Source organism: Pongo abelii, chromosome 1, assembly GCF_028885655.2.
Source record: "Pongo abelii isolate AG06213 chromosome 1, NHGRI_mPonAbe1-v2.0_pri, whole genome shotgun sequence".
Classification (NCBI taxonomy): Eukaryota; Metazoa; Chordata; class Mammalia; order Primates; family Hominidae; genus Pongo; species Pongo abelii.
The window spans coordinates 1,394,093-1,421,929 of record NC_071985.2 but is presented as its reverse complement, the minus strand read 5'-3'; the positions used below and the strand labels follow the sequence as shown (position 1 = coordinate 1,421,929).

General features: G+C 38.8%; 1 protein-coding gene across 1 annotated transcript; it reads left to right on the top strand.

Moving 5' to 3' along the window:
- The first annotated feature begins 7 nt into the window (after nucleotides 1–7).
- On the top strand, nucleotides 8–27,168 carry GCSAML (germinal center associated signaling and motility like). Its single transcript, XM_054529788.1, has 4 exons — nucleotides 8–89; nucleotides 1,761–1,964; nucleotides 18,733–18,761; nucleotides 26,929–27,168. The coding sequence occupies exons 1-4, from the start codon at nucleotides 8–10 to the stop codon at nucleotides 27,166–27,168; spliced, it is 555 nt and encodes a 184-aa protein (XP_054385763.1).
- The last annotated feature ends 669 nt before the right edge of the window (nucleotides 27,169–27,837 follow it).

Sequence of the window (27,837 nt, the reverse complement as noted above, 5' to 3'; positions counted from 1 at the left end):
AGCAGCCATGGCCATAATAATGGCAGGATACCTACGGCTTACTGAGACTCCCTTTCACGTAGCTCGTATCCATTCTACAGATGGAGAACGTGAGTTCCAGGAGATTTGTTTACCAGACCAATTTATGCTAGGATGGGACAGAATGGGAGTTAGAGGTGCTGAAAAAATGGAAACCTTTCGTGTTACCACATTTCTGTCATTCAGTGACTAAAAACTAACATGGACCTACTTACTTGAGCATTTGAGGATTAGTGAGCTTATTTGTGAGTAATCAGATAAGAGAAACAAAGATTTATTTCAGTAGCTCTCAAATTTTAGTAGGGAACAGGAGGACTCCATCCCCAAGAGTTTCTGATTCAGCAGGTTTTAGGTGGATTTTGAGAATTTGCATTTTTAATAAGTTCTCAGTGATGCCCGTGTTTCTGGTCAAGGACAGCAATGGTGGAACACGCTTCTTAGTGCCTTTACTGCTCCATGGATTGGCATGGATTGCATCACCTGGGAACTTGTTAGAGAGGCAGAATATTGATCCCAGTTTGAAAGCGTCAGAATCTGCATTTTAACAGGATCCTCGGGTGATTTGCTTACATGAGAAAGTTTGGGAAGCAGCACTTTGGTACATAGGTTGTCAAATACGAATTAGATAAATCATAAATCTGAAATGGGGTGTGTGACATTCCTGCTTGTAATATATTTTTCTCATGTTTATGATCGATAAATAAATAATACAAAACTTATAAATAATGATAAAGCACTCCAGACTCCTGAGTTCTGCTGCTGGTTAACAGTCAATTAAACTTCCTCAGTCCTGATTTCCTCATTGGGAGAAAAAAAGAGTTGGAATAGGTGAGCATATAGTTTCTGATTTCAGCAAATAGATTTCGTGTTGGTTGGAAGCTGAAGAAAATCAACCACCTGTGGTGTAAATCCTTCGGCAGGAGACATCATGAATAAGCGATTTCAGTCTCCTGACAGCCACAGCTCAGAGTCAGCTGTTAGCTAATCTCCTGCTGCTGATACTGTGGCCTTGAAATTATCACTAGAACCAGCTTGTGCTTTGTGGCTCTGGTGGGCAGCGTAGGGGAGGAAGTGGGGGACCAGATGCTGGCAACAGGTCTTCCAGGCCCTGCATTTTCCCCATTCTCATGTTAGTCTTTGAGCTGACAACCAGAACAATGGCTTCTTAACCTACCCCAAATAATTTTGATAACCTTCTATTCTCATCGTTTTTTTTCCTTTTTCTTTCCCATCTTGTCTTTGGAAGTATCAGGCCTCTGAGGAAAGGCTATTGACATTTGATCTGATTATCATTGCTAGAGCCACAAACAGAAATTTTATTTCTAACGTTGTTTTTTTCTTTTCCCCAAGAAGAGGCTTTCTCTTTGTATGTTTGGAAGAGGACAACCTATTTGGAATCCTGAGATCTCAGATCTCTGTAATGAACAGTTTGCCTAAGAAATCATGAATCCAGATTAATCACTTTTATTCCAGCAAAAATGCAACTCTCTTATTGCCATTCTTGTGTAATCTTATTATTATGCTCATTTCGGAGGAATAGGGAAGTCCTTACCTTGTTTCGTCTTGCAATACTAGAAGTTCCTTGAAAGCAAAGTGAACCTGGAGTGATAGATTCACTCTCATGTTTCAGCCTGATTTTTTCCCACTGTATGCCCATGTGTGTGTGTATGAGTGTGTGTGTGTGCGTGCAGGCACACACACACACGCACACTCACATTTTCCTTTCCGCCTCCCCTTTCGAGCTCTTCCTGCCTTCTCTATCGTGCGCAGGCCCCTGGCAGCTCGTGGTTGGCAGGAGCACGAACCCGTGGTCAGATGCAACGTCCTGCCTCATGCATTTTCCTCTTGGTGCTTTGGTCAGAACTTCCCCAAGTGGAGTGAAACTCAGGAGCTGAGAAACCGAGTCGCTGTGAAAAGATGGGAAATTATCTCCTGCGAAAACTCAGGTGAGTCTTGACTCTTGGTGCTGCCTTTCTCGGGAGAAAGAGAACAGAGATAAGGAGGCTGGACATACGCATTTGTAATGGTGAGGTACATTGTGCTTCTAGAAGGTTGAGCCTGAAGACAGCATCCTCTAGGAGCACACAGTGACGCCCAGTTGACTCCTTCTCTTGCCTCACTCTGGAACCATGATAGGTTGCCAGATGTAGAAAACAAAAATACTGGATGCTAAGTCACATTCAAATTCCAGAAAAACATTTTTTTTTTTTAGTATGAATGTGCCTCATATAATATTTTGGGCATTATAACATGGGTTGTACTTTACTAAAAAGTTATTCATTGTTTATCTGAAATTCAAATTTAGCAGTGCATCTTGTATTTCATCTGGCAACCCTACACAATTGTCACCTGAATTTTTCTGCTTCTCTTTTTCTTCTTGTGGGTGTAGAGCTTAACTTTCCATCCATCAATTTTGTGGGTTGGTATGAGCATGAACAGTCAGGTCCTTGCAAATTATGGATGCAGGATATGCATTTGAATGGTTTTGTCTTTAGTCACACCTTTTTTGGTAATGTTTAGCCTTACACTCTTCCAATACTTCATAATTTGTAGAATGTATACAGATAACAGGCATTATTGTTCTTACATCTTGCTTAATTTTAAGTGGTGGGTTCTACAGCATCCCACTCCTCTGTCCGCTCTCCCAGTCCCCTTTCAGACAATCTCGCATATGACGTGACTACATTGATAGACCCGAGGCAAAACTCTCATCGTATCGCTCCTGTGCTCCAGTGGGTACCACGTAGAAATATGACTGGACAAAAAGGATATGACCTAACACTAATAGACTGAGTGGAAAATCCCAGCAAGTCTTGTTGTGTCTGTTTAGATTCTTCTTGATCTCTCTGTGCAGCATTCCTTACTTATGGGTATGGGGCAGAACACTCTCTGGAATGGGGGCTTGTGACCTACAGTCAAACAAAATAGGTCAGAGAAGCTGTCTTTATGAGGCAGCAGATTGTCTTCGCCACACCTGATGGTTCATGCCGTCTCCTTTCACCAGGTTAAATAGTTCAGCTGTCCCTTGACTTCTTCATTTAGTCTTTCAGTAAATTCCTGTTTGTTAAAGAGCTTAAGGGTGGCCGGGTGCGGTGGCTCATGTCTGTAATCCCAGCACTTTGGGAGGCCAAGGTGGGTGGATCACGAGGTCAGGAGATCGAGACCATCCTGGCTAACACGGTGAAACCCCGTCTCTACTAAAAATACAAAAAATTAGCTGGGCGTGGTGGCGGGTGCCTGTAATCCCAGCTACTTGGGAGGCTGAGGCAGGAGAATGGAGTGAACCTGGGAGGCAGAGCTTGCAGTGAGCTGAGATCGCGCCACTGCACTCCAGCCTGGGCGACAGAGCAAGACTCTGTCTCAAAAAAAGAAAAGAAAAAAAAAAAGCTTAAGGGTTCATGGATGGAGAAGGGCCATCAAAGTTCAGGATGAGCATGAGTCTGGGCAGTAGATAGAGGAAAAATGACAGAATTGTGCTGACAGGTAAATTCAATTATTTACCCTAAAGAAAAAATGCTTCCCTTCTTTTAAAGTTAACCAATATTTATGGAAAGCCTAGGTAAGACAATGGTCTTGGTCGCAAGAAAAAATTAAACATGGAAGGAAAATGGATATGGGAGCAAATTTTAAAAATGGATAGGCCCCTTCAAAGAACATCGTACTTAATCACTCCGACTCAGCTTTAAAAAAATAGACATTACATGGCTCAGATAATTAAAATTGAGAGAGAATTAAAACTTGTCAAGGTTGCCTTTGCTATAAAAATTTGAATCTAACATGTAATTAATGATGTCAAGTCATCCGTCATTTCCATTACACCACAATGGCTTCTTTTTAAGTTAAGGCAGGTGCTAATGTGCTCTAGGTAGAAGCACAAACAGCGCACTGTAGAAATAAAATGAAGGAAGGAATGGAATTCTGGTTTGGGATAGCAGGAAGGAAGGACATGCTTGAGGAATTGCCATTTGGATTGTGCTGTAAATGTTAGGCAGACTTACAAAGCAGGAAAAGACGGTCCAAGCTGAAGGGACAACCTGTGAAAATGTATGAGTTTCAAGTATATGGTATTACTGTCAATAATTGGAGCATATTGTTCAGAGATGACTCCAGTAGCAGAAGAAGTTGAGAATGAAGTTGGGGGTCTGATAATGAAGGGCCTTCAAAGGCAGTAGAAAGTGGTAAAGCAGTGAACATTTATAAGCTGGAGAAAAATGCAATGTGGCATGTATTTTAGGAAGAAATGTCTATGCTCAGTGAGTATGGAGGAATGACACAGAGAGAAATAGACAACAAGCTCTTAAAATATACCAAAGAAGATGCAGGGGCAAAAGGAAAACTTCCCCTTTGCTCCCTGAAGGTTCTCTGAAATCAGCTGAGAAAAGGCAGATTAATAGGACAAAAGGCATACAAATTTATTGATCATTGTTTTATGTGACACAGGAACCTCAGAATGAAGACCCAAAGATGCAAAGGAAACTGTCCATTTCTATTCTTAGGTTCAACAAATTTTGGATAGCCATGTAGAAATATGATTAGACAAAAAGGATATGACCTAACACTAATAGACAGAGTGGAAAATCCCAGCAAGTCTTGTTCTGTTTAGATTCTTCTTGACCTCTCTGTGCAGCAATCTTTACTTACGGGTATGGGGCAGAACACTCTCTGGAATGGGGGCTTATGACCTACAGTCAAACAAAGTAGGTCAGATAATGTCTTTATGGCCGGTTCTTACACAGAAAGATAGAGGGAAAGTTAGACTCATCTTACTAATTTTATGGCTGGCTTTGGGGAAAAGAGGTTCTGGTTTCTATCAATCACCTTGGGGAAGAGGGATTCTAATTTCTATGGCTAGCCCTGGGTAGGAAAGAGTTGTCACAGAGAGGACGGCAGGAGAAAGAGAGCTGCTTCTGAGGCTTTCATTTTGGAGTATCATTTTCTGAGCCCCAACAAAGAGATGGTAAAGAGCTGAAATTCATCAGGAACAACCAAAATGAAGAGGAAATTCAGTGAAAGTAAATGCATTCCCAAGGAGTCACCTTGGTGTGTGTCAGTCATTGGGATCACAGATGTGGTGTGAGAGAAGGCTGGAGAATGGCCTCTAGAACACGGATGCAGAGAGGCTCCTGTTGCTCTGACCCTGCTTGTCAGAGGCCTGTTACCTTGGGCAGTACCTAATTTGCAGCCTGATAATTGGCTGCAGAAGAGTCTGGGGAAGGTAGCTGCTGCTTTCTAGCCCCTGACTAGCAAGAGGTGAAATAAATGTTGACATCGCCCATGGGCAGTGTCCACCACATACCCTCTTTAGTCTTTATTTCAAAATTGATTTAGTTCTTTGAAGACTTTATCCTCCCATATAAATTTATACACAAATTCTGAATTTGTGTATTGTATAAAAAGAGCCAGCTTGAATTTGGATTCGGACAACATTGTGAATATAGAGATCTATTTGCAAATTCTTCTATGTTTATGCAGATGTACTATATATATATATATATATAGAGAGAGAGAGAGAGAGAGAGAGAGAGAGAGATGGAGTCTTGCTCTGTCACCCAGGCTGGAGGGCAGTGGCGCGATCTCGGCTCACTGCAACCTCCACCTCCCGGGTTCAAGCGATTCTTCTGCCTCAGCCTACTGAGTAGCTGGGACTATAGGCACGCACCACCATGCCCATCTAACTTTTGTATTTTTAGTGGAGACGGGGCTTCACCATATTGGCCAGGCTGGTCTTGAACTCCTGACCTTGTGATCTACCTGCCTCGGCCTCCCAAAGTGTTGGGATTACAGGCGTGAGCCACTGTACCTGGTCTATGCAGATATACTATTAATACACCAATCAAAACAATTATTTATAACTACCTTTATTCAAATCTTCTTTAATGCATTCTAATGGAGCTTTAATTTTTTGTTTTTATTCTATTCTTTGTTAGATAGATTTCTAGATACCATATGCAACAGTAATAAATCTATGAATGACATTTTTTCCTAGCCTGTTATTGCTGGAATGCTATTGAATTTTGCAAGATGACTTTGTATCCACTAGCCTTGTTGAATTTCTCATTTTTTTTCATGGCTTTTTAATCCCACTGAGTTTACATAGTTAATATATCATCTGTAAAGTTAAAGATTTTTCTATTCTTTTCTTGTTTCTTACAAGTCTTATAGGTACCTTTATCATGTTTTATAGCATAGTTACGTCAGAATTCTTAGGCATCATTGTCTTGTAACTGATCCTAATAATTTTTTTCTAAATTGTTTTCATTAAGGTTGCTGTATATTTTTGACATTTATATTTGGCATTTATGTTTTTGGCATATTGCCTCTATCAAAGTAAGGAGATTCTACTTTTTAAAAAAATATGTAGAGATGAGATTTCACTATGTTGCTCAGTCTGGAGTGCAGTGGCTATTCACAGATGCAATCAGAGTGCACTACAGCTTTGAACTCCTGGCTTCAAGTGAACTTCCTGCCTCAGCCTCCCAAGGAGCTGGGATTACAGGCATGCACCACTGCACCCAGCTCTTCTGAGGGATATTATTGTTAATAAGGACCAAACATTATCAAATGCAGTTTTAAACTATTGAGATAACCTCATGATTCTTCTCTTAGACTTCTGAAGTGGTTAATCATGTTAATAAATATTTTTGCTAATTACCTATCTTTTAATTTCTGGGATAAATCCCATTTGATTGTGATATGTGCAATTTTACTATAGTTTTAGATTTAGGTAACTTACATTTTATCTAGGATTATTGCATCTATTTTCATGATTGGTTTGGACCTGTGATTTTTTAAAATTTGATTTATTTAATTTGAAATGAAAGTTTACCAATCTCATTAAATGGGTTGGCATCATTTTACATTTTTCTACTTTCTGGAACATCTGATATATGAGAGAGTATATTTGTCACTTGAAGTTTGGTAAATTGTGTATGCAGCTGTGTAAGCTGGAATTCTTTGTTATTGATCGTATTTATGTGTCAGTTTTTGTATTTCATTTTTCCAAGATATTATTTATTTTAAGCTATCATGTTTATTATACATAATTCTTCATCATGCTTGTTTTATGTCTGTAATACTTATTCTGAACTTTCTGTTTTCATTATATTTTTGTCTCCATTCCTTATTTCTTTAGTTGGTCTTTCCAGACTTTTGCTATCTTACTGATATTATTCTTTTCTAAGATTTGTTTCCCTATCATATTTATTTTTACCCACAACTTTCTTGTTTCCTTTCTCTTCTCCCAACTTCTTAAGATAAATGCTTACTTTGTCATTATTAGTGCTTTATGTTTTCTTATGAATGTATTTTAGCAAGCTATTTTCTTCACACTTCACTTTATCCTTCAAATAGTCTTGTGTAGCTTGCATTATTATTTTATTCTGTGTTTTTAGAAAGTTCCTTTATGATTCCCTCTTTAACACAAGGATTATTTAGAATATTACTTATGCCTAGACATGTACACTTTTGGTTATAGCTTATTGGGTTTTAATTTTACTGCTTGATAGTTGGAGAAATCGTGTGCAAATTGTTGATTTTGGGGGATGTTTATTAAGACTTTCTTTGTGGAGTTATGAAGTCATAAGTCAACATCCAACATTTAGAAAGTTTAAAAATAAGAAGCAAAAACACAGAAGGTATAAAAAATTATTCATAATCTTAATTCTTTGGCCAAGATACATTTAAAGCTTAATAAAATACCTATTTTAAAAAACAATAGAGTATTAGTTGATTTATTAATTTGGTCAACAAATTTTTGTACATCACCTATGGCCTGATATTATCTGAATTCCTCTGGATTAAGAAAAACACTTTTTACTTTATTCACAGTAGAATTTATTATCCAGTTATGTTCAGTAATATTAATGGTGTGGAATTCCAATTAGGTCCCTACTGATGTTAAGTGCTTTCCTGTCTTGTTTTCAACTTTAAAATACAAACATCCTTTAGATGTGTAAGTCAATGAATCACTAATCACCCCAAGGACAATTATTTTACCGAATTCTTTCTTTATTGACCAGTTTAGGAAGATGGAATCATGAGAAAACTGGACTCCAGGAAAAGGGGAAAAAAGGAGACACTTAAATTACTTTTCACCTGATTTACAATCTACATTATTAAATAAACATTACATCCAGATTTGACTGTGATTGTGACTATTATACAAAATCTCTACATCAGCAACTGATTCTGTAAAAAGCCCCCACCTCTGTAAATTGATATTCCTTTATATTTAACAAATATATTCTTTGCTTAGTGACCTTGTGTGTTGATATCTAGCAATGTTTCTTGAACATATACATATGAGCTCTATTCAGGGAAGGCACTTTCTCAGCGTTGGTTCGAAATGCTTTCCCTAAATACTGCTGGTAAGCAGAGGTGAGGCTCTTACCTGCAAAGCTACCTAGAAGCAGAAGGATAGACCAGTGCTGCAGATGTGATAATAGAGGAAAAGAAAACCATCAAAGAATGCTATGTTTGAACAACTGGTGGAGTAGAAAGTTTGATTAACCAAGTCACAAACACAAGCTGCTAACTATTGTGTTAACCATGCAAATCACCTGATTTCTCTAACTTCATCATTTAGTGTTTGCCTGATTATCAATAAAGATGATGATAATTGATGGCAAAACACCAAGAGTAATATGAAAAAGTCAGCTTTCCTGAATGTATGTAAAGATCCCTATGTCTTATCTGCACTTGGATGCCCACATTGCAGCAGGGCCCAGAGAAGCTTGCTCTGGTTCAGTGGGCCAAGACTGAGAGTCCTCATAGTCCACAAAGGTGTGTACAAGCAGATCATCTTGCCTCAGGTTGTTGCAGAAGTGACACTTCCCTGTTGTTAAGGTCTTTATAGCTTCTTGGGAGCTCTCATCTCTTTTGGAGATTCAGGAAGTTTGCATGTTGGGTCACAATAAATCCTAAGACTGACAGAATCAAAAGTCAGACTATGGGCATTTTGTCCCATCAGAGGCCTGGTCTCTGTGGTTAATTTCTGAAATGCATTCTATCTGTGACTGCTTATTGATTTTGAAGGAAAGAGAAGTTTGTCAAAAAGAAAAGGCAGGTTTGGTTTTAATGGTACAGAAAATTAGAGAAGAAGGTGAAAAAATGTGAGGGCAGTAACAATCTCTCTTTTTTCTTATGTGTTTCCGTATAGTTGCCTGGGAGAGAATCAAAAGAAGCCCAAGAAAGGAAACCCAGATGAGGAAAGAAAACGGTAAGAACAGAGCATATCAGAGTTTTTTGTTTGTTTTTTTTTTGTTTAGTTTTTTCTGTGAGATTACTTCCAGAGTCTCCGCCCCACTAGAACTAACACCTTCTTAGGGCCACTATAGTAGAGTTCTTTGGTGATTACCTGCATGACTTGGCAGCAGGTTAGACATTGACTCTGTCTAAATAAGAAAGACAGGGTATTAGCCACATGTTTTGTTTCTATTGATTATATAATGTGAGTGTAGAAACATAAAGATAGAATAAAAGATGTTTGGTTTTGGTTGGTTATATGTGGTGGCCATATTTCCCACCTTTTCCTCACAAGTAACCAGAATAATCTTTGGAAAACATGTCTCATTATGCCTTTTCCTTGCCTGGGACCATTCAATGGTTCTTCATTGCATTCAGAATAGAATGCAAACTCTTCACCAGGGCCTACAATTCCATAAGGATTGGATTCTGCATCTCTCCCATCTGGTTCCTCACCCTCTACCTTCATTCACTATCTTACATGCATTCTCTTTTTATTTGATGTTCTTCAAGCCACCAAACTCAGCCTCACTTTAGGGCATTTCTACAAGCTGGTCTTTTACTGCACAATTAAAAAAAAATTCCATATTTGCACTTGGACTGATTGATAACGTCTCCTCCTGGAGATGCTGGCCCTCATGCCCTTCTCTGAAAGATTATGGAGGAACTTTGCTTCTGCACCCCATGGTTTTATGGCACTAGAACCTACCTATATTTGTTGTGGCCTTTATCTGAACTTGTAACTCTATATGTTGTTTGAACTCTTTATAGTCCACTTCCTTCATAGACCATACGCACTTTAAAGTCATGTCTGTTTCACTTGCTAGCGTGTATCTGTTGCTCAACCCTTGCAAGACACTCAGTGGAAAAAAGAAAAAAAATGGAGTGGAAAAATGGTAGATATCTAGATGTTGATGTCTTGCCTCAGCTTAGATGAACAGAAACACCCTGCCTTGTTGGTTAACTGTAGGCTTTTCATATTTTTGCACTAAGCTCTTTTTCAATCATTTCATCTCAGTGTCTTGGTTTCTGTCTCTGAGATAGCTTCTCCTCTTCCATGGTATGAAGGGGCAGAGGATTGAGGAGATGAGTCGGGTATCTGTTGGTGATGGGAAATGATGTTTGCAGGCATCGGCCCCCTCCTAAATGTTTGAACAACACTTTCCTGAACAAAGGAGAAAGTTGGCTTCATGAGTCAGCCCTCAGGGACAGTGGAGTTGGCTATGCCTATCTTGTGACCCTTTCTCACGCTCCCCCCACTCCCCCCACTGTCCTTATGGTTTATAGCTGGAGAGGAGATAGCAATGATTTGGTGATATTATTGAACCAAGGTTCTTTTATCAGCTGCTGTGAATCAGTTCTGTATAGCGTCTTTTAAACTAGACTTTTAATTTAGGCATTCACATTAGGCATTTAATTTAGGCATAAACTAGTCATTTAAAGTAGGCTTTTGTTTCATCATGTCTAAAGTGAGATCTGCACTAGATGTCATTCTCTAATATTTTTCTGTTAAAGGAACTGAAGTGTTAACATTTTCAAATACCAGCAAGTCTTTATTACAAGCAGACAATAACTAAATGTAGATAAATTAAATGTCATTAGGGTTTTCTCATGCAAGGAAATTTTAGGAGCACGACTCATGGAATTTTCACTAGTCAGCATGGTGAGGAAGATCTGAACCATTTTACCATTCTAGTCAATTGCAGTCAAATATGTGTTTCACGTGGGCTAAGAAGTCAGTTTCCTTTTTGGCTAATTTCACAGGATGATGTCTATTGAATAAAGTTGGATTTTCTACATCTTCCTGAGTCAATTTTGATTATTAGATTCTTACCAGAATATTATTCATTTAAACATATTTACAGAAAGGACAGTATGAGCTTTTTCAAGTCACTTAACTTTTAAAATGTAGGCTTATATAGGTATAGTACAGTAAAATTCACCCTTCTTATATATACAGTTTGACAAGTTTAGGAAAAACATACACATCATGTAATCACCACAATCAAGATACAGAATATTTCCACCACCCCTCCCTCTCCCTTCAACCCCTGGCAACCACTGATCTGATTTCTGTTTTGCATTTTTTCCAGGATGTCATAGTATCGTTGCTTTTATCTTTATTGCATTCTTATTTTTGCCTTCCTTAGTTTTTAAAATTGTTGCTATTCTAATTGTTTTAAATTCAAAATTTAATAATTTTGTTCTCAATTTTTCTTGTTTAGGAATGGAAGAATGTATGAATATAAACTTTCCCTCTAAATAATATTTTACCTGTATCCTACGTGTAATTAAAGGAAATACTATTATTGTCTAATATTTTGCAACTTTTGATTTATTCTTGGACCTCAGTAGTTTTTAAATTTCAAATATTGTTTTATAGTCTTAAATATAATTTCAATTTTATTTCATTGTTACCAGTATCTATGTGGTCTGTGTTACTTCTGCTTTATAGATTTTATTAAAGTCTTCTTTGTCTTATATGTTAACTTTGAGACAAGTTACTTACATTCTCTAAATTTTGGGTTCTTCATATGCAAAATAGCCTTAAAATACTACAGTTTTAGCTTGCGTTTATGGAAAAAGAAATCACTGCCTATTTCATCAGCACGATGGCTGTCTGGCACCAACACTCAATACATACTAGCTGGTATCTGTGCACATCATTATGTGCCTAGATTTTGAAAATATATTATGTAATCTTTTGTTCAGAGATCATAATTTTGAAATTTGTCTGATAGAGAAACATTATTGTGTATTTCAGATATTCACTGTCGTTATTTTTCCTACTTGTTATCAGCTGAGAGAAATTAATCTACTGGTTTATTTGAGTTACCTTTCATGTTTTCTTTTTCTTTCTTTCATATGGATTCTAAATAGTTTGGTGTGTAGCAATTCATGGCAGTATTATGTGTTTGTTGGTTTTAATCTTTATCATGCCATCTCCTGTCCGGCTCTTTTTCTGAAATGACGGTCTTGCTAAAGTCTTCATCTCCCGGAGTGTGAGAATGTCCCTGTGACAGGGGATCAAGGACACCAGGGGACATTGCAGGCAGCTTCCTCTCGGATAGGGAGGATAGAGAGAGGTCCTGTTTCATTAGTATTGCCTAGTCCAGTTCCCACATATCAATCTGTACTCATTTACTAAGGCTCTCATAGCGAAGTACCATAGACTGGGTGGCTTAAAGAACCAAAATTTTCTTTCTCACAATTATGGAGACTGGAAGTCTGAGATCAACATGTTGGCAGAGGTGGGCTGTTTTGTGGAGTCTGTCTTTGGCTTGTAGATGACTGTCTTTTCCCTGAGTCTTCGTATTGTCTCCTTCTGTGTTATGACTGTGTTCAAATTTTCTGTTCTTATAAAGACACCAGTCATACTGAAATAGGGCCCAATCTTATGACCTTGTTTTAATTTAATTACCTCTGTTAAGATCCTATCTCCAAATACAGTCACATTCCGAGGTTCTGGGGATTAGGACTTCAACATGTGGATTTTAAGGGGACACAATTTAGTTCATGAGAGATGTCAAGAAAATCTAAGAGGATTCCTAGAAATCCAGGAATTCCTGCCACTGTCCGGAAGTTTCCAGTGGCCACAGCATGCAGAATTGTTCCACTGTATTTAAGACAGAATGGACAACCAGTAGGTGCTGATAATCCACAGCCTGGACTTAGACAGGTTTGGATTTTGTGGTTAGAGCCTCAGAACGACAGATAACTGAGTGGCCAAATTCTTCATTCACCAACTGCCTAGTTACATAACTTCACATTTTACAAAGTCGAAATGTGGTTGTGCAGTAATGTTTGCTTTATTTCTTTCCTAAAGACCTCATAGGTTTTAGATTATCTCAGTACTAAGACATTTGACAATACATTTTCTTTCCTTGGAGAGTAATACAGTTCTTGGATCCTATCTTTCTCCTCACAACTTAGTAAGCGTAATTCCACTCTGCAGCTATGGAGCTGGGCCACCTTAAGCTGCCTTCCTGATGACTTGGTTTTACATACATTTTCCCATGAAAGTTCGAAAACTCATTATTTGTTCCCTACCCCCACCCCCAATCATGTATTATTTTCTTTTATACATATATCTTTATTTTAAATTTTTTTCTCACCTTTCTTGAGCTATGATTGAAAAACAAAAATTATACATATTGAAGGTATACAATATGATGTTTTGATATGTACATACGGTGAAGTGATTACCACTATAAAGTACACTAACAACTTAATATATATATTATCTCACACAGTTACCATTATTTTTGTGTGTGTTGAGAATGCTTGAGATCCACTCTCTTAGCGAATTTCAAGCACACGTTGTCACTGACTATAGTCACCATATCTCAGTGTTCCATGCCATTTGTTTTTTCCCCTGTGAAGTCAGTTTTCAAATTTAAGTATTTATTTTATGACTTTTCTCTCATTATACTTGTTTCATTTGATTAGTTTTTTTTTTTTTTTGAGACTGAGTCTCGCTGTTGTCACCAGGGCTGGAGCGCAATGCTGCGATCTCAGCTCACTGCAACCTCTGCCTCCTGGGTTCCAGCAATTCTCCCACCTCAGCCTCTCAAGTAGCTGAGACTACAGGTGCACACCATCATGCCTGGCTAATATACACCTTTTTTGTACAGACGGGGTTTTGCCGTGTTGCCCAGTCTGGTCTCAAACTTCTGGGCTCAAGGGATCCGCCTGCCTTGGCCTCCCAAAGTGCTGGGATTACAGGCATGAGCCACCATACCTGGCCTATTTTTAAAACTAATATAGCGTACTCGTACATATTTGGGGGGTACATGTGATATTTTGATACATGTATACAATGTGTAATGATTAAATCAGAGTACTTGTGATATCCATCTACTCAAACACCAATCTTTTCTTTGTCTTGGGAACATTACAATACTTTTCTTCCAGCTATTTTGAAATATACAATAAATTATTGTTAACTATAATTTTCCCCACTGTGCTATCAAATACTAGGACTTATTTGTTCTAGCTAACTATATTTTTGTACCCATTAGCTAACTTCTCTTGATTATTTCCTCTCCCATTAATGTTGTTTTAATTTAATATAAAAATGTTATTCTCTACAATTGTTTTCCTGGTTTAGGCCAGTCCATTTTCCTTCTCCATTGATTATTGTTAATAATTATTAACCATAATTGTTAATAATTATTCCAATAATTGTGCCTTCTCCATTTATTATTTTTAATAGTTATTAACAGATATTATTTTTCTGCTTCTAAAATATTGTTCCTGCTTTTTTTGTTTTGCTTTTGTTATGCAGTTCATCTTTGTAACTTTGTGCTTAGTACTCTGAGTGAAAGTAGGTCATTTGTGAGATAAAATTGTGTGTATGCGTGTGTGTTTAAGGAGGGTGCAGAAGAGAAACAAGCTATGGCTGTGACTGAACCAAACTGAGGGCAGCTCACGCGGTGCTGTAAAGCCAAAAACATCCACACGGAGGGTTGCAGCAGGACCAAGGAGGCATCTATTTGCAGGTCACCAAAGCAAGGAGAATCGATCTCTCAGGCTTAAGACCTGTCCTCTTCAATGGCTTCCAATCAAGGGTTTCTAAAGGCAGGGGTAAATTTCAGGAAAGCGGAATTTACAGGCAAAATTGTAAATCAATACATGGAGATTATAGTTGGTTTGGCCTAAAAAGCTGAGATACCTTGAAGCTGAGGGGGAAGGGTGCCTTATGGGTCACAGGTGGAATGAAAGATTCTTTGATGTGCAATTGTTTAAGGAAGCAAAGCTTCGTCTAAAAATATGGAGCCATAAGAAAGGAACGCTAAGGTCTGGCTCCTGGGCATGACTTTCTCAGGCTCCTCAGGAAGAAATTTAGACGAAGCATGGTGGTGGGAGTTCAGTCCTCAGCGCCCCCGTGCCTGGGGTCCGTGTGCCAGAAGATGCATGTGGTGGAGGACCAGGTTTCCTCCTGCTTCTCAGGCTGCTCATTTACTTCTCAGGGCTGGCTGGGTGCGTGGAATTTCCCTCGAAGAAACTCACGACTTCCCTTTATTTCCTTGCTTGTGGGTGCCCGACAGGCTTCCAAGAGGGGTCTCTGTTCTGTTGCAAAATCCAGGCAGTGACTGTGGCATGTCATTTTAGAATACTTCCTCACAAAATATTTTTCCCTCAGCCCAGGCACATCTCTCTACTGTGTAACTGGCTGGTCCTTGAGGCGGGCAGCTCATTACAAGTTATATCCTTTTTTCATATTTCCCCTTAAATTTAGGAGTCTGACTGACAGAGAAATAAAAGGTAATATGCTGGCAACCCCATCTCCTCCCTACCGCCTTTGAATCCTCTATTGTGTAAATTGTGTCCCTTTAAAAATAATCTCTATTTCTTTCATCACTGGCCCACACTTATTTTTTTTTTTTTAATTTTATTTTTATTTTTGAGATGGAGTCTTGCTCTGTCACCAGGCTGGAGTGCAGTGAAACGATCTTGGCTCACTGCAACCTCCGCCTCCCGGGTTCAAGCAATTCCCCTGCCACAGCCTCCCGAGTAGTTGGGACTACAAGTGCATGCCACCGTACTCAGCTAATTTTTTTTTTTTTTTTTGTATTTTAGTAGAGACGGGGTCTCACCGTGTTGGCCAGGATGGTCTCGATCTCCTAACCTCGTGATCTACCCACCTTGGCCTCCCAAAGTGCTGGGATCACAGGCATGAGCCATCCCACCTGGCCACCACACTTATTAATGTCTATTACTGTAAGGTTTTAGTTAGAATTTGTAAGACCCTCTCATTTGCCTTTAAGGATTTATACACCCTCATCAAGAATAGCAGAAAAATAAATTTCAAAACTTTCAATTTTCTCTCTTGAATTGTCCTAAATTTCATTATATTATACGTATGTTTTCCATGTGTGTAATAATATATGTAGTCTGATAAGCTAATAATGCCCTTAGCTTCATGCTATATGGAGCTTTGTTTTCATTGTCTAGATTTTTGTGGTTTTTCAAAAAAGGCTGGAGTAAGGAGCCTTTTAATTGTATTTAATATTTGCATGGAAAATCTAACAATGGCCTTAGGTTAAGGGCAACCAAATGCTTTGAAAGGCATTTTCAGCTTTAGAGAACCTGGAGTATCTCATGTTACGATCTCTTTCCTTGTAGGCAGGAAATGACTAAATTTGAAAGAAAACTTCAAGATCAAGATAAGAAAAGTAAGTCATGGCTGTATAATATTTTTCATAGTAGGGTAGTGCAAATTTAAGCATCCAATCAGCAGACACTCTTGAGCCTATTGTAATAACACATTGGAGAAGAGGCTGCTTGGAGTTCTTACTCTTTCATAAAACTGATCACATCATTCTTGGTATTAAAGTAATATTTGTATATTATTTTTTGAGTGACATTTAAGAAACTTCTGTGGAAAGAAGTTAACCAAAATTCTAGTGTTTTTAATTTGTATATTGGTGTTCTAAAATAGGGCTTTTGAATATTAGCAGGTGATAAACAGTGTATTTTTTTTTTTTTGAGACAGAGTCCCACCCTATCACCCAGGCTGGAGTGCAGTGTCGCGATCTTGGCTCACTGTAATCCCCCGCCTTCCGGGTTCAAGCGATTTTCCTGCCTCAGCCTGCTGAGTAGCGGGGATTACAGGGAGACACCACCACACCCGGCTAATCTTTGTATTTTTAGTAGAGACAGGGTTTCACCATGTTGGCCAGGCTGGTCTCAAACTCCTGACCTCGTGATCCACCTGCCTTGACCTCCCAAAGTGCTGGGATTACAGGCGTGAGCCACCATGCCCGGCCCCTAAAAAGTGTATTATTTTGTTCTCAAGAAGTTGAAAGAAGCTGGTGGTGCACTCCTGTAGTCCCAGCTACTTGGGAGGTTGAAGTAGAAGGATTCCTTGAGGCCAGAAATTAGAGTCCAGTCTGAGCAATGTAGCAAGAGCCTGTCTTTAAAAAAAAAAAAAAAAAAAAAAAAGAATTTGCTCTGTTTGCCATAGTATCTAGGTGTAGTAATCATGTAATTACTCAAAATCGACAGTTATGTGTAACAGGGCTCAGCCCCTGTGGACAAGTATATCTAAAGGAAACTCTCTGTTTATTTTTACCCCCAACTTTATTGAGGTATAACTGACAAATAAAAATGGCCTATATTCAAGGTGTGCAATGTGATGATTTGATATATGTATACATTGTGTAATGATTACTACATCAAATTAATATATCCATCACTATACATAGCTGCCATCTTGTATGAATATGGGGACATAAGGGCACTTGAGATCTATTCCCTCAGCAAATTTCAAATAAAGAATACTACGTTGCTAACTAACAAGCAATGGGGATGGATTTCCTATTCAATCCGTGGTGCTGGGTTAACTGGCTAGCCATATGGAGAGGACAGAAACTGGACCCCTTCCTTATGCCACATACAAAAATTAACTCAAGATGGATTAAAGACCCAAACGTAAAACCCAAAACTATGAAAACCCTGTAAAACAACCTAGGCAATACCATTCAGAACATAGGAATGAGCAAATATTTCATGATGTAGACATCAAAAGCAATTGTAAGAAAAGCAGAAATGGACAAATGAGATCTAATTAAACTAAAGTATTTCTGCACAGCAAAAATAACTAAGAGTGAACAGACGGCTGGGCCCAGTGGCTCATGCCTGTAATCCCAGCACTTTGGGAGGCCGAGGTGGGCACATCCCAAGGTCAGGAGATTGAGACCATCCTGGCTAACATGGTGAAACCCCATCTCTACTAAAAATGCAAAAATTAGCTGGGCATGGTGGCATGTGCCTGTAGTCCCAGCTACTTAGGAGGCAGAGGCAGGAGAATCGCTTGAACCCAGGAGGCGGAGTTTGCAGTGAGCCGAGATAGCGCCATTGCACTCCAGTCTGGGCGACAGAGTAAGACTCTGTCTCAAAAAAAAAAAAAAAATTGGTAGTGGATTTCAGATTCACACATATGTAAATTGCTTCAGCATTCACAGATGGAATCAACATGAATCTGCATATTTGTATGTAACTTGAAATCGTTACTCGTGTTATTTCTGTACCTATCTCTATAGCAAGTGTTCATTTTAAAGAATTGTGTGATTTTCCTGTGATATTTACATAAAATTTATATCTTAAATTTGCGACTATAATCATTCTTTCTTTATGCTTATCATATTGCATTGACATAGCACATTTATGAACATTTTATTACCAAATTTTGAAATCTATTTTATTCAGTACATTAATGTGCTTTATTTACAGAAAGAACATACTATTGATGCTATCTCAGAACACATGTTCTTTCTTGATTTTGTCACTCAGTCTTGAGAATTTCAATTATAAGATGGGGTAATGTCATGTCAGATGTTTAGATAACAGGCCTCTGCAGTTTTATTACTTCTACATTCTGTTTTTTTCACCTTTTCCTTCAATCTGTGATGGGGCAAAAGTCTCACAATGCTTTCCTTTCTTTCTTTTTTTTTTTTAATCCTCCAGGCCAAGAAGTTTCATCCACTTCTAATCAGGTAAGTAGAAAACAAAAAGCAAGACAAAAGAAAAACACAAACTTTTATTATGTTTGTTGGATAAATGCCAAAATACAGATGATTTATTCAAGAGTAGCATGTCTTCCTTTATTTGTAATTTTTAAATGTACTTTTAGAAATCGTTCATATTTTAAATAATTTATATGGCAATTGTAATGCAGAAATGAAAAGAAATAAAAAACCAAAAAGTATTTCAACTGATCTAGATGAGTAGCAAGTTCTTACTGTTTTGGTCTCAATTCTGCTGAAGTCTAATTTTATTTATTTGTTTATTTATTTATTTTTTGAGACAGAGTCACACTCTGTCATCCAGGCTGGAGTGCAGTGGCACAATCTCGGCTCACTGAAACTTCCACCACCTGGGTTCAAGTGATTCTGGTGCCTCAGCCTCCCAGGTAGCTGGCTTTACAGGTGTGCACCACTACACCTGTCTAATTTTTTATTTTTGGTAGAGACAGGGTTTTGCTATGTTGGCCAGGCTAGTCTCGAACTCCTGGCCTCAAGTGAATCCACTGGCCTCAGCCTCCCAAAGTGCAGGGGTAACAGGCATTAGTCACTGTGTCCAGCCTATTATTTTAATTTTCAAAGCTATTATAACAAAAACAGATGAAATTAAGTAAATTTATACTTATAAACTGACCACCATAAAAGATTAATTATTTTTAGCTTTCCACATTCCCTTTCAATCCTTATATCCAGGAATTAGCATTTGCATTGACAAGTATGATGGAACCTATAACATATGGAAAACAGTTTATTCCTTTTGATACTACATCATAATAATTTTGTTGATTTAATTAGTATATATTAATGTTTTTACTTTTCCTCTCCTTCACTGTCTATGCAATTGAAAATGTGCAAAAACTCAAATTTTTTCTTAGTATTTTATCTTGTAAAAATTATAATGAATAATTACTTATTCATTACTTACTGAGGTCTGATTGTTGCATACATTGCATCTCAGTATGTGTGAACTAAAGTATAGAAGTGCTTTTTCCTAGATATTTAGAGGCATAATAGCATCCTTCTTTCCTCTTTTATTATTCAAGTAAAATTAAAGCATAATTAGTAGAAGCTTGGAGTGCAGTTTATGCTGCTATAATGAGGTCTCTAAGACACCAAGGCTTGGAGCAAGGGCTTTTTTTTTTTGGAAACATTTCTTATATTTTATATATATATATATATTTATTTATTTATTTACTTTTACTTTAAGTTTTGGGATACATGTGCTGAACAGGCAGGTCTGTTACATAGGAATACATGTGCCATGGTGCTTTGCTGCACCTATCAGTCCTTCATCTAGGTTTTAAACCCCCCATGCATTAGGTATTTGTTCTAATGCTCTCCCTCCCCTTGCCCCCCACACCCCAACAGGCCTGGGTGTGTGATGTTCCCCTCCCTGTGCCCATGTGTTCTCATTGTTCAACTTCCACTTATGAGTGGGAACATGCAGTGTTTGGTTTTCTGTTCGTGTGTTAGTTTGCTGAGAATGATGGTTTCCAGCTTCATCCATGTCCCTGCAAAGACCATAAACTTACTCTTTTTTTATGGCTGCATAGTATTCCATGGTGTATTTGTGGCACATTTTCTTTATCCAGTCTAACATTGATGGGCAGTTGAGTTGGTTCCAAGTCTTTGCTATTGTGAATAGGGCTGCAGTAAAAATACGTGTCCATGTGTCTTTATAGCAGAACGATTTATAATCCTTTGGGTATACACCCAGTAATGGGATTGCTACGTCAAGTGGTGTTTCTAGTTCTAGATCCTTGAGGAATCGCCACACTGTCTTCCACAATGGTTGAACTAATTTACACTCCCACCAACAGTGTAAAAGCATTCCTATTTCTCCACATCCTCTCCAGCATCTGTTGTTTCCTGATTTTTAATGATCACCATTCTAACTGGCATGAGATGGTATCTCATTGTGGTTTTGATTTGCATTTCTCTAATGACCGGTGATGATTAGCATTTTTTTCATATGTTTTTTGGCTGCATAAATGCCTTCTTTTGAGAAGTGTCTGTTCATATCCTTCACCCACTTTATGATGGGGTTGTCTTTTTCTTGTAAATTTGTTTAAGTTCTTTGTAGATTCTGGATATTAGCTCTTTGTCAGATGGATACATTGCAAAATTTTTCTCCCATTCTGTAGATTGCCTGTTCACTCTGATGATAGTTTCTTTTGCCATGCAGAAGCCCTTTAGTTTAATTTGATCCCATTTGCCAATTTTGGCTTCTGTTGCAATTGCTTTTGGTGTTTTAGTCATGAAGTCTTTGCCCATGCCTGTGTCCTGAATGGTATTGCCCAAGTTTTCTTCTAGGGTTTTTATGGTTTTAAATCTTTAATCCTACATTTAAATCTTTAATCCAACTTGAGTTAATTTTTGTATAAGGTGTAAGGAAGGGGTCCAGTTTCAGTTTTCTGCATATAGCTAGCCAGTTTTCCTAACATCATTTATTAAATAGTGAATCATTTCCCCATTGCTTGCTTTTCTCAGGTTTGTCAAAGATCAGATGGTTGTAGCTGTGTGGTGTTATTTCTGAGGCCTCTGTTCTGTTCCATTGGTCTATATATCTGTTTCGGTAGCAGTACCATGCTGTTTTGGTTACTGTAGCCTTGTATTATAGTTTGAAGTCAGGTAGCGTGATGCCTCCAGCTTTGTTCTTTTTGCTTAGGATTGTCTTGGCTATATGGGCACTTTTTTGGTTCCATATGAAATTTAAAGAAGCTTTTTTTCTAATTATGTGAAGAAAGTCAATGGTAGCTTGATGGGAATAGCATTGAATCTATAAATTACTTTGGGCATTGTGGCCATTTTCACAATATTGATTCTTCCTATCCATGAGCATGGAGTGTTTTTCCATTTGTTTGTGTCCTCTCTTATTTCCTTGAGCAGTGGTTTTTAGTTCTCCTTGAAGAGGTCCTTTACGTCCCTTGTAAGTTGTATTCCTAGGTATTTTATTCTCTTTGTAGCAATTGTGAATGAGAGTCCACTCATGGTTTGGCTCTCTGTTTGTCTGTTATTTGTGTAGAGGAATGCTTGTGAATTTTGCACATTGATTTTGTATCCTGAGACTTTGCTGAAGTTGCTTATTAGGTTAAGGAGTTTTTGGGCTGAGACGATAAGATTTTCTAAATATACAATCATGTCATCTGCAAACAGAGACAATGTGACTTTTTCTTTTCCTATTTGAATATGCTTTGTTTCTTTCTCTTGCCTGATTGCCCTGGTCAGAACTCCCAATACTATGTTGAATAGGAGTGGAGAGAGAGGGCATACTTTTCTTGTGCTGATTTTCAAAGGGAATGCTTCCAACTTTTGCCCATTCAGTATGATGTTGACTGTAGGTTTGCCATAAATAGCTCTTATTATTTTGAGATAGGTTTGATCAGTATCTAGTTTATTGAGGGTTCTTAGCATGAAGTGGTGTTAAATTTTATCGAAGACATTTTCTGCATCTATTGAGATATTCATGTGGTTTTTGTCATTGGTTCTTTCTATGTAATGGATTACGTTTATTGATTTGTGTATGTTGAACCAGTCTTGCATCCCAGGGATGGAGCCGACTTGATCATGGTGGATACGCTTTTTAATGTGCTGCTGGATTTGGTTTTCCGGTATTTTATTGAAGATGTTTGCATTGATGTTCATCAGGGATATCGGCCTGAAATTTTCTATTTTTGTTTTGTCTCTGGCAAGTTTTCATATCAGGATGATGCTGGCCTCATAAAATGAGTTAGGGAGGAGTCCCTATTCTTCTATTGTTTGGAATAGTTTGAGAAGGAATGGTACCAGCTCCTCTTTGTACCTCTGGTAGAATTCAGCTGTGAATCCATCTAGTCACGGGCTTTTTTTGGTTGGTAGGCTAATTAATTACTGCTTCAATTTCAGAACTTGTTATTGGTCCATTCAGGGATTCAACTTCTTCCTGGTTTAGTCTTGGAAGGTGTATGTGTCCAGGAATTTATCCATTTCTTCTAGATTTTCTAGTTTATTTGTGTAGAAGTGTTTTTAGTATTCTCTGACGGTAGTTTGTATTTCTGTGGGATCAGTGGTAATCTCCCCTCTATTATTTTTTAGCGTGTCTATTTGATTCTTCTGTCTTTCTTCATTGTTAGTCTGGCTAGTGGTCTATTTTGTTAATCTTTTCAAAAAAATCAGCTCCTGGATTCATTGGTTTTTTGAAGGGTTTTTCATGTCTCTATCTCCTTCAGTTCTGCTCTGATCTTAGTTATTTCTTGTCTTCTGCTAGCTTTTGAATTTGTTTGCTGTTGCTTCTCTAGTTGTTTTAATTGTGATGTTAGGGTGTTGATTTTAGATCTTTCCCACTTTCTTCTGTTTGCATTTAGTGCTATAAATTTCCCTCTAAACACTGCTTTAGCTGTGTCCCAGACATTCTGGTACATTGTGTCTTTGTTCTCATTGGTTTCAAAGAACATCTTTATTTCTGCCTTCATTTTATTATTTACCCAATAGTCATTCAGGAGCAGGTTGTTCAGTTTCCATGTAGTTTTGTGGTTTTGAGTGAGTTTCTTAATCCTGAGTTCTAATTTGATTTTCACTGTGGTCTGAGAGACTTTTTGTTATGATTTCTGTTCTTTTGCATTTGCTGAGGAGTGTTTTACTTCCAAATATGTGGTTGATTTTAGGATAAGTGCTATTTCATGCTGAGAAGAATATATATTTTGTTGATTTGGGGTGGAGAGATCTGTAGATGTCTATTTGGTCCACTTGGTCCAGAGCTGAGTTCAAGCCCTGAATATCCTTGTTAATCTTCTGTCTTGTTGATCTGTCTAATATTGACAGTGGGGTGTTAAAGTCTCCCACTATTGTTGTGTTGGAGTCTGAGTCTCTTTGTAGGTCTCTAAAGACTTGCTTTGTGAATCTGGGTGCTCCTGTATTCTGTGCATATATATTTAGGACAGTTAGCTCTTCTTGTCGCATTAATCCCTTTACCATCATGTAATGGCCTTCTTTGTCTCTTTTGATCTTTGTTGGTTTAAAGTCTGTTTTATCAGATTGCAACACCTGCTCTTTTTTGCTTTCCATTTGCTTGGTAAATCTTCCTCCATCCCTTTATTTTGAGCGTATCTGTGTCTCTGCATGTGAGATGGGTCTCCTGAATACAGCACACTAATGGATCTTGACTCTTTATCCAATTTGCCAGTCTGTGTCTTTTAACTGGGCCATTTAGCCCATTTACATTTAAGTTTAATATTGTTATGTGTGAATTTGATCCTGTCATTATGATGCTAGCTGGTTATTTTGCTTGTTAGTTGAGCAGTTTCTTCATAGTGTCAATGGACTTTACATTTTGGTTTGTTTTTGCAGTGGGTGCTACTGGTTTTTCCTTTGTATATTTAGTGCTTCCTTCAGGAGTTTTTGTAAGGCAGGCCTCGTGGTGACAAAATCCCTCAGTATTTCCTTCTCTGTAAAGGATTTTATTTCTCCTCCACTTATGAAACTTAGTTTAGCTAGATATGAAATTCTGGGTTGAAAATTCTTGTCTTTAAGAATGTTGAATATTGGCCCCTACTCTCTTCTGGCTTGTAGGGTTTCTGCAGAGAGATCCGCCATTAGTCTGAAGGGCTTCCCTTTGTGGGTAACCCAACTTTTCTTTCTGGTTGTCCTTAACATTTTTTCCTTCATTTCAGCCTCGGTGAATGTGATGATTATGTGTCTTGGGGTTGCTCTCCTCAGGAGTATCTTTGTGATGTTCTCTGTACTTCCTTAATTACAATGTTGGCCTGTCTTGCCAGGTTGGGGAAATTCTCCTGGATAATATCCTGAAGTGTGTTTTCCAACTTGGTTCTATTCTCCCTGTCACTTTCAGGTACACCAATCAAATGTAGGTTTGATCTTTGTTCACATAGACCCATATTTCTTGGAGGCCTTGTTTGTTCCTTTTCATTCTTTTTTCTCTAACCTTGTCTTCATGCTTTATTTCATTAAGTTGATCTCGTATGTCTGACATCCTTTCTTCCGCCTGACCAATTTGGCTATTGATACTTGTGTATGCTTCACGAAGTTCTCGTGCTATGTTTTTCAGCTCCATCAGGTCATTTATGTTTTTCTCTAATCTGGTTATTCTAGTTAGCAATTCCTGTAACCTTTTTTCAAGGTTCTTAGCTTCCTTGCATTAGGTTGGAACATGCTCCTTTAGATTGGAAGAGTTTATTACCCACCTTCTGAAGCCCACCTCTGTCAATTTGACATACTCATTTTCCGTCCTGTTTTGTTCCCTTGCTGGTGAGGAGTTGTGATCCTTTGGAGGAGAAGAGGCATTCTGGTATTTGGAATTTTCAGCCTTTTTGAGCTGCTTTTTCTTCATCTTTGTGGATTTATCTACCTTTGGTCTTTGCTCTTGGTGACCTTTGTATGGAGTTTTTGCGTGGTTGTCCTTTTTGTTGATGTTGATGCTATTGCTTTCTGTTTGTTAGTTTTCCTTCCAACAATCAGGCCCGTATTCTGCAGGTCTGCTGGAGTTTGCTGGGGGTCCACTCCAGATTCTGTTTGCATGTGTATCACCAGTGGAGACTGCAGAACAGCAAAGATTGCTGCCTATTCCTTCCTCTGGAAGCTTTGTCCCAGCGGGGCACCTGCCAGATGCCAGCTGGAGCTCTCCTGTATGAGGTGTCTGTCGATCCCTGTTGGGAGGTGTTTCCCTGTCGGGAGGCATGAGGGTCAGTGACCCACTTGAGGAGGCCGTCTGTCCCTTAGCAATGCCTGAGCACTGTGCTGGGAGATCTGCTGCTCTCTTCAGAGCCAACAGGCAGGCAGGAATATTTAAGTCTGTTGAAGCTGCGCCCACAGCCTTCCCTTCTGTAAGCCCCTGACTGGGGCTGCTGCCTTTCTTTCAGAGATGCCCTGCACAGAGAGGAGAAATACAGAGAGGCATCTGGCCACAGTGGCTTTGTGGTGTTGGGGTGGGCTCAGTCCAGCCCGAATTCCCCTGTGGCTTTGTTTACACTGTGAGGGGAAAACTGCCTACTCAAGCCTCAGTAATGGCAGACGCCCCTTCCCCCACCAAGCTCGAATGTCCCAGGTCGACTTCAGACTGCTCTGCTGGCAGCAAGAATTTCAAGCCAGAGGATCATAGCTTGCTGGGCTCCATGGTGGTGGGACCCACTGAGCAAGACCACTTGACTCCCTGGCTTCAGCCCCTTTTCCAGGGGAGTTAACAGTTCTCTCTCATTGGTGTTCCAGGCACCACTGGGGTATGAAAAAAACTCCTGCAGCTAGCTCGGTGTCTGCTCAAATGGCCACTCAGTTTTGTGCTTGAAACCCAGTTTTATGCTCGAAACCCAGGGCCCTTGTGGTGTAGGCACCCAAAGGAATCTCCTGGTCTGTGGGTTGCAAAGACCATGGAAAAAGCGTAGTATCTTGGCTGGATAGCACTGTCCCTCAAGGTATGGTCCCTCATGGCTTCCCTTGGCTAGAGGAGGGAGTTCTCCGATCCCTTGTGCTTCCTGTGTGAGGTGACGCCCCACCCTGCTTCTGCTCACCCTCTGTGGGCTACACTCACTGTCTAACCAGTCCCAATGAGATGAACTGGGTACCTCAGTTGGAAATGCAGAAATCACCTGCCTTCTGTATTGGTCTTGCTGGGAGCTGCAGACTGAAGATGTTCCTATGCAGCTTTGTTCTTTTTGCTTAGGATTGTCTTGGCCAAACAGGCTCTTTTTTGTTCTATATGGAATTTAAAGTAGTTTTTTCTAGTTCTGTGAAGAAAGTCAATGGGAGCTTGATGGAAATAGCATTGAATATATAAATTACTTTGGGCAGTATTTCCATGTTTATGATATTGATTCTTCCTATCCTTGAACATGGAATATTTTTCCATTTGTTTGTTTCCTCTCTTATTTCCTTGAGCAGTAGTTTTTAGTTCTCCTTGAAGAGGTTGTTCACTTCCCTTGTAAGTTGCATTCCTAGGTATTTTATTCTCTTTGTAGCAATTGTAAATGGGAGTTCACTCATGATTTGGCTCTCTGTGTGTCTATTATTGGTGTACAGGAATGTTTGGGTTTTGGATACCTTAGGTGTAAGAGCACCATCAGGTGTACAAAGAAGAAGGGAAGGTAGTACACTGAGTTCAATTTTTGAATGACCCTGGGTCCTTGATTTCTTTTCTCTTTTTGCTTGGCAGGAAAACGAGAATGGCAGTGGTTCTGAAGAAGTGTGCTACACCGTCATTAATCACATCCCCCATTGGAGATCCTCCCTGAGCTCCAATGATGATGGCTATGAGAACATTGACTCCCTCACAAGGAAAGTGAGACAGTTTAGAGAAAGGTCAGAGACAGAATATGCCCTTCTTAGGACTTCTGTTAGTAGGCCTTTTTCCTACACCCATGAGCATGATTATGAAGTTGTGCTTCCACACTAAAACCCTCAAGCTGCTTTATCACCTTCCAGCAATGAAGACAATGCAGAATAGCAGACTCTGGAGAAGTTCTTCACCCTGAGCAGTGCATGAAACATTCCTTTCTGGCTAAAGTTTAGAAATATTATCTTATTATATATCCTTAGGCAACTCTGAAATGTGGCATCTCTGTGGTTTAGGTGAAATCATAGAAATTGACACAATGACCTAAAATATTCTATGTGTTTTTGCTTGTAAAGTTTGAGGACATGGAGGTGATAAAAAAACTTTCTTAGGAAGTAATGTAAAACGAAAATAAATTCCTAATCCCCCTGACTAACTGAATGGACCCCCTTCTGGGCCAAGGAGACCTCAGATGAACCTGAAAGACTGAATTCTGGCCATGATAGGAAGGAAGGTGAGACACACCTTGTTATACCCCTTCCCTTTTGGAGTTTAGGCACAAGTGACCAGGATGAGTCGTAAGACTGATGAAATAGACTGATTGTGGCAGTAAGAGTCCCAATTCCAACCTGATTCTGGTGTAGATCACACACTGTCTGAGGGATTCCATCTATGAGACTTTGTCTACGTAATAAAGACCTTGGTTTCCACAACTCCTTTATTTTAGCTAAAGCATTCTTTTCTACTGATGACTTCTTAAGTCTTTAGACAAAGCTTAACTCTTTCAAC

Coding starts and splice junctions, on each gene's coding strand:
- GCSAML (XM_054529788.1), top strand. CDS start 8: ATGGCCATAATAATGGCAGGATACCTACGGCTTACTGAGACTCCCTTT. Junction 1,965..18,732: donor TATCTCCTGCGAAAACTCAG/GTGAGTCTTGAC, acceptor TTAATCCTCCAG/GCCAAGAAGTTTCATCCACT. Junction 18,762..26,928: donor TTTCATCCACTTCTAATCAG/GTAAGTAGAAAA, acceptor TTTGCTTGGCAG/GAAAACGAGAATGGCAGTGG.